The sequence below is a fragment of the Sinocyclocheilus rhinocerous genome, unplaced genomic scaffold, assembly GCF_001515625.1.
Source record: "Sinocyclocheilus rhinocerous isolate Xijiao unplaced genomic scaffold, SAMN03320098_v1.1 scaffold897, whole genome shotgun sequence".
In the NCBI taxonomy this organism is placed as follows: Eukaryota; Metazoa; Chordata; class Actinopteri; order Cypriniformes; family Cyprinidae; genus Sinocyclocheilus; species Sinocyclocheilus rhinocerous.
Genome location: NW_015649224.1, coordinates 93147 through 99718, shown reverse-complemented (window position 1 = coordinate 99718; position 6572 = coordinate 93147). Strand labels below are relative to the sequence as shown.

Genomic DNA, 6572 nt, shown 5'->3' with positions numbered 1-6572 from the left:
TTTTTTTTATTGGTCTTATGGAGTATTCTAATTTGTTGAGATAGTGAGTTGGTGGGTTTTTGTTAAATGTGAGCCAAAATCATCACAATTAAAAGAACCAAAGACTTAAACTACTTCAGTCTGTGTGCATTGAATTGATTTAATACACGAGTTTCACAATTTGAGTTGAATTACTGAAATAAATGAACTTTTCCACGACATTCTAATTTATTGAGATGCACCTGTATAATATAATATTACTTTCATTAGTAAATATAATTTTACATTTAAATTTTACTACGAGGTCCCCTCAGAAATACAAACATGCTCCACCTTTAAGTGTCAAAATGACTTCACAACATACAATTAAAGTTTTTTTGAATGCTTAGAAGTGAAAAATTCTCTACTATTTGATTTAATCAACCATTTTGAACCTAGCGGAGCATTTCACATTTGAGAAAAACCCCAAGCTGTTAGGAGCAAAAGCTAGTGGAGCGACACTCGACAGGATCTGGAATGACACTCATTCAGTCCAAATGGTTTGCAACCAGCCACCAAAGATTGCAGCTTTGTTCTGCATAATCTAAAGCTGTTCAAATACTTGTTTGAGTGCTACAATGAAGGAGCAGGATGAGATCACATGTGAAAGTCCTTCCAAAGTGTTCATTCAATATGAATGTGTCCTCTTAAATTAAAGATGACAGCAAGCATTTGCACTTTAAAGTCATTGTTTCACTGTAAAGCCAACATGTTTTGTGTACTAACATGAAATGAATAAAAAAAAGGTACAGTTCACAACAATTTTACACCACACATTCATTCTTTCTTCTAAAACAAAGAGAGACACTCACGTTCCACCAGCGTCTGCAGCTCCAGCGGTGCGCTGTACGCCCCGTAGTCAAGCGTAGGGGGCGACACAGCTGCCACAGGGCTGGAAGAGGAAGAGGAAGCAGACGGCGAAGATGGAGACAAAGAGGAGGAGGAGGAGGAGGAAGAAGAAGAAGAAAGAGGAGAGGAGGAAAGAGATGAAAGTGCTGGGCTGGAGCAGGTGCGGATGAGGAAGACGTAGGTGGTGCCTGGTTTCAGGTTGTTGACGCTAATTCTGGTGGCGGCCGTCTTTACTGTGGAATAGCTCTGATCTTTCTGGTCCTGAAGGAACACAGAAATATGTCCATAAAACAACCACCAATGAGTCTATGGAAGTAAATGACAGTGATGGAAATAATATTTTAAACATTTCTGGAATAATACTGTCTTTCTCTTTTGTCTTCAGTGTCACACGATCCTTCAGAAATGATTCTACCTTTAATTATTATTATAATTTTTTTTTTTACCTTAATTCACACCGCAACTGAGGGACAATATAAATATTTATATAAATATAAATAATTTTCCCAAAATAAACACTGAAATGGTTTGTGATTATTTCACTCTTTATTTAGAAAAAAACAAGTAAAACAATAAAATCTATAGATAAAAACTATTTGATAAGTATCAAAAGTAAATTATGAAAGCATGCTAAAATTACAATTTTAAAGCTTCATTAAAAAAAATCCCTGGCCTTAATAAAAATCAATGTCTGGGAGCCCGTAGGAAATGAAACATGCTTATATGCACAGCAAAACAAACTATCAAAAGTTAACTCATTATAAAAACTTGCTTTAAGGGTTAACTTGAAAATCGAAAAAATTAAGAGAAAAAAAAGACACCCTAAATTTACATGAGATCTTAAAATGAACAAGATTTTCTCTATTCTTGACATCAGCCGTTACACAGTCAGAAATGTTTGGATTGATTTTCCCTGATTTCCCTTTCTCTGATTAAAAACAACAACAAAATAACATTTAAGTGGTTTGCATTACATGTTATCTGCTTACGAACTATAATCTGTGTAAGATTTTGAATGTGAACACACTGTGTTCATAAGAAATGCATTATTGTGTATTTTTTTTCTTTTTCTCAGTGCTGGCAGGAGTTTGAACAGACATCAATGTCTGGCAGCTACATGTTTTAAAGCACTACTGCACCTGACAGAATGGTCAATGAGCTACAGGCCTGTGGGAACCTGCCGTTTAGTGTGGCTGTACACAGATTCAATGCTTTGTGGAGAGGACAGAGCATGTAACTACCTTTTCATAGTATTTGATCTCGTATTCAGTGCGGCTGCTGTTGGGATACACGACGGGTTCCCTCCAAGCCAGAGTCACACTGCGCTGCTCAACCTTCTCGGCTCGCAGCTCGTTAACCTGGGAAGGCGCTAAAGAGACAAGACAGAAAGAGAAAACTGTAAATAATTCAAAGAAAACTGTGAGCTGAAGTTCTTCTGCTTGAGTGTGTAACAGATTGGTGATGACGATGATGTCTGAACATGCTGATAAAGATTTGATTAAGACGCTCTCCTGCTGTCAGAATAATGTCAAATCCAACCATTTTGTGTTCAATGCTGGTTAGACAAACTCCAAGATACAACCAGCACACATTCAACACTTTAGGAACAGTATTCAACATTTATGAGCAAACGCTTTGCAAATATATTAATATCCTTAAAACAAGACACACTTACTTGAAAAGTGAAGCATGAAATATTAAGATTTTTTTTCTAGAAAATATATTTAGAATTAAGTTTACAACACGTTCCTAATTCCAATGGCAATATTAATTATTTAATTAATTAATTAATTTTAATTTTAACTAATCTAGTAAAAGGGGCACAATAAGGATTGATATATATTAATGATAAAAAAAGATACATATCAAAAACAGAAGCCCATGGAATGAAATATAACATATACAATACAAAACAATGGTACTCTCTCAAGACAGCTAGCTAAATAGGAAAAAAGTCCAGAAATCACATACTTTCCGAGTAGGTACCACATTTGAAAAAGTATTTATTTTGCAGCTATAAAAAAATGTTCTATTTATAAATTTGTGTAGTATGAATGTAATCCGGACATAATACACCCACCATGTTGGTACTGTCATGTGACCTACAACTTGAGCATCACACACCCACCATTTATGAATCCTCTCCATAGCACAATGGGATAGTAAAGTATCCTTTTTATACACAATACAATCTCGCCATAAGTAGTAGGTCATCTGGGTACTTTTTGCCTACTGTTTTATCAAATTTGGACATACTACTACTCATTTCGCTTACTATATAGTAGAGAAGTAGGCATATTCAGATGAGTCTGTTATCCTTGTCTAAACTGGAAGACTATTTCCTGTTGTGTTCAAAATACATACTGTGTGAATGTAACAGACTGAGCTGGATTGCGTCTCCTGCCCCTCCTCCACTGCCGTTCTGATTAAGAGATGATTAACGACGACAGAACAGCTGAGAGCTGCCACTCAAAATCCCCCACTGAAGACTGACAGCTCCATCACATCAGAAACAAGCAACGGACCAATAAGATGTAAACTTTCAATCTCTCATACATCAACCAACAACCAAAACAAACCTTATTTTTCCCCTAATGCTTGCTGTTCTTTCTTCACATACAGTGGCACATGTTAACAAAAACACAACCACACAGTTTCCGTCACATCTTCATGTATACCACGATTCATAATTAAAGTGTAATTTGGGGCGCTGATCAAAGACAGTATCTGTCCTCTTCATGTGTCTGAAGCTTTTAAAACAAAGGCATGAGAGTTATTGTCATTCAGACTGTTCTTTCGGCCTGCTTTTCCGTTTCCTGCTACTCCAGACATCCCATGAGACACTGACATGAAATAAAACTAAGGACATGAAAAATCCTTTGATCTCAGACAAAGTGACAGCTACACTGCTCATTAAAGATCACGGACAACTGTACTGTGGCATGCAGTGCGAGACGCCCGACAGCTTTATGACTACACTGTGTACAGGCGATTCAATCCTGACCAGATGCGTGACCGCTTCTTCATTCTATTTTTGGCCTTTATGCCAGTTTATTGACAGGTGTAGTATAGAGAAGACAGAAATGATGGTGAATGGAAGGAAATGACAAAAACCAAACATGAACTCACATTACACACATAGCTAGCACAGTTCAATGTGTATGTGGTAACACACAGGCCACGGCAGAGCCTGAGTAGTCACAAAAAATATGAATGGAGGACACTCAATACTGCAGCTTTAGGAAAGGAAATCAGACCCTTAAAAAGAACTAATTATTTACTAATTATGTGCTAATTATTTGCATGCACAATAGCCTGGTTAATTAAAAAATATATTTAAGAATAATTATTAATTATATTTACTTTGTTTACTTTTAATAATAATAATAATAAAATCACTACTAATTATAATATCAGCATCACAATGAGTGAAAAACTTTAGTTACAATTTCTGAATTTTGTAGTATTTTGTATGTTTTTTTTAAACAGGATTCCAAAGGTTTATGATCAATGAATTTCTTTGACTTTTCAAGTCTAAGATGACTAGAGTAGGAATTTAAAAAAGGTCTCACCAGTACTTAGCCACAGTATTTTATAGCCAAATATGTATATATATATATATATAAATAAAATAAAATGTAAATAAAATAAAAAATATTACTTTTCCAGGAACAGAAATCCCACTTTTTACATTGTCTGATTATCCTCGTTTTCCAGGACTCTGGGAACCCTGCTTTAATGGCCGTACAACTTGAACTGCTTCACAAGTTTGTGTAAAAACTGATGTACATTTGGACAAATCCTGTAGAACAGTTATGTGTGGGGAAAAAAACAAGCTAATAAATGGATTTATAATCTAAAGAGGGATGAGAGGTACAACATCACAGTTCGTGGGTTGTACTGGGTGTAAGAGAAGCTTCTTTCCAATTCTACTCCAGGCTGTTGTTTCTTATGTGCCATAATGAATAATGTATAAAGAACTCTAAACTGCTGCTTTGCCTCCCACTCCAACTCTGAAAAAAATGCACTTGCAAACACTGATTACTGGCAGCCTGACCCCATCCAAGTGGGAGGAAATGAGAAAGGAGATGAATTGCTTTGAGTGTAACTCCATCACTGCAGGAGCCAAACTGAAGGTTACAAAGTTCTGAATCGGACAGCGCTATTGAACTGACCTCTGTACGACAGGTTAGGGTGTTATACTACATGTGAACCTTTCAAACACATACATAAACACTCATACATAGGCATTCACAGCACACACAAACACTCTATTAGGTAAACATGCACATACAATTTTAAACACTGATTTTCATTTCCCACAGTGTTGTTACTCTGAACTAAAACTAAAAGTCTATTAAACATTGTTTTTGCTAACTGAAATAAAGCAGAAATAAAATATAAATATTAAATAAAACATTGCCTTGGCAACTAGCTAATAAAATTTAAGTTGAAGTACTAAAAATATATATAAAATGACCACTGTTTATGGAAATTACATTTTAAACATTTCTGGATTAATTTAGCCGATTCCTTTTCTTTGCTAAGACTTATGCTTTTAAAAACTAGAATTTTATGTATCCTAAATACACAAAATTATTAAATACATATAAAATTACAAATTATTAAATATATAACATACATAAGTGATATTTAAAACCTTATTTTTTTCTTTGCACTTATGTAAAAGCAAAATTGTTGGTTGTGAAATAAAAATTAATTAAAGATAAACAGAAATATTTAAAAAGCTAATTTATTTGACTAATTAATTATTTTTTAAATGTATTAAATTATATATTTTTTTATTAAAATGAAAACTGGAAATTTAAAAATAAAAGCCAATTCAAAATATTAATAAAGACTATAATATTACATAACACTAAAATAACATTGATTTGCTAATGGAAAACAATTATTACTTTGATATTTAATATTCTGATAAAGAAAATTTTCTTTTTTTTAGCATGCTAGTGATCACAAGAGTAAGAAAGCACCGGATTTCTTGAGCAGTCGGTATTGCCCTATAGGCAGAGCCAACATGGCTTTTTTTTTTTCCAATGGCAGAGCCACAGATTCTTTCAGCAGGGGTGTTTGGGAGACTCCGTTTGGCACGGAGCAGTGCACTATCAGAGCATGCAGGCAGGCACACGTCACTCCCTCAGGACATCTTCCTGTGAATAAGTGTGCAAGTCTCTCTCTCATCCTCAGTCCTCTCATTATTGTCTGGAGAATTCCTTCTATTGGCTCTGCAGTCTTTGGCTCGCGCCACTGCAGAGACTACATCCGGCTAATCGTGCTTTTGTTAAATACTTACACTACATCCACTTAAAGGACTGCTGTGTGTGAAAAAGAGTAGACTGGGTGCAAATAACAAAGAAAAAGATTCTGAGTGTTTTCTTTCATTACAGCCATTACAGCGATGTTTTCTGACAACTGGCAGCGATACAATGCTGACTTTAGTGAGAGAGAGAAATACAGCGAGAAAAAAGGAAGAGATGCAGGGTTGCAATACTCTGTGGTAGGGTGAAATGTGATCTTGCCCTCAGCAATGGCAGTGGAGAACGAGACCAAATAGTCAAGTGCATGATAACACACAAACATACACACATATACCACTGCTATATCACTGCAGTCTCGCAGAGCATGAGATGCCTCCAGGTTGGAGTTAACCTTGCAGTTAAGGTGAAAGTGTGTGTGTGTTACAC

The 6572-nt window shown here is 35.4% G+C and overlaps 1 protein-coding gene across 3 annotated transcripts in view; it reads right to left on the bottom strand.

Annotated features, from left to right (window-relative positions):
• LOC107710329 (ephrin type-A receptor 7-like) overlaps positions 1–6572 on the bottom strand; it is a 118298-nt gene that overhangs the window by 36432 nt on the left and 75294 nt on the right. For all 3 annotated transcript variants that reach the window (XM_016515075.1, XM_016515074.1, XM_016515076.1), the window contains exons 5-6: positions 2109–2236; positions 831–1128 (exon numbers count right to left, since the gene is read on the bottom strand). In XM_016515075.1, coding sequence (XP_016370561.1) covers positions 831–1128; positions 2109–2236 — 426 coding nt within the window. The remainder of the gene's footprint in view (positions 1–830; positions 1129–2108; positions 2237–6572) is intronic.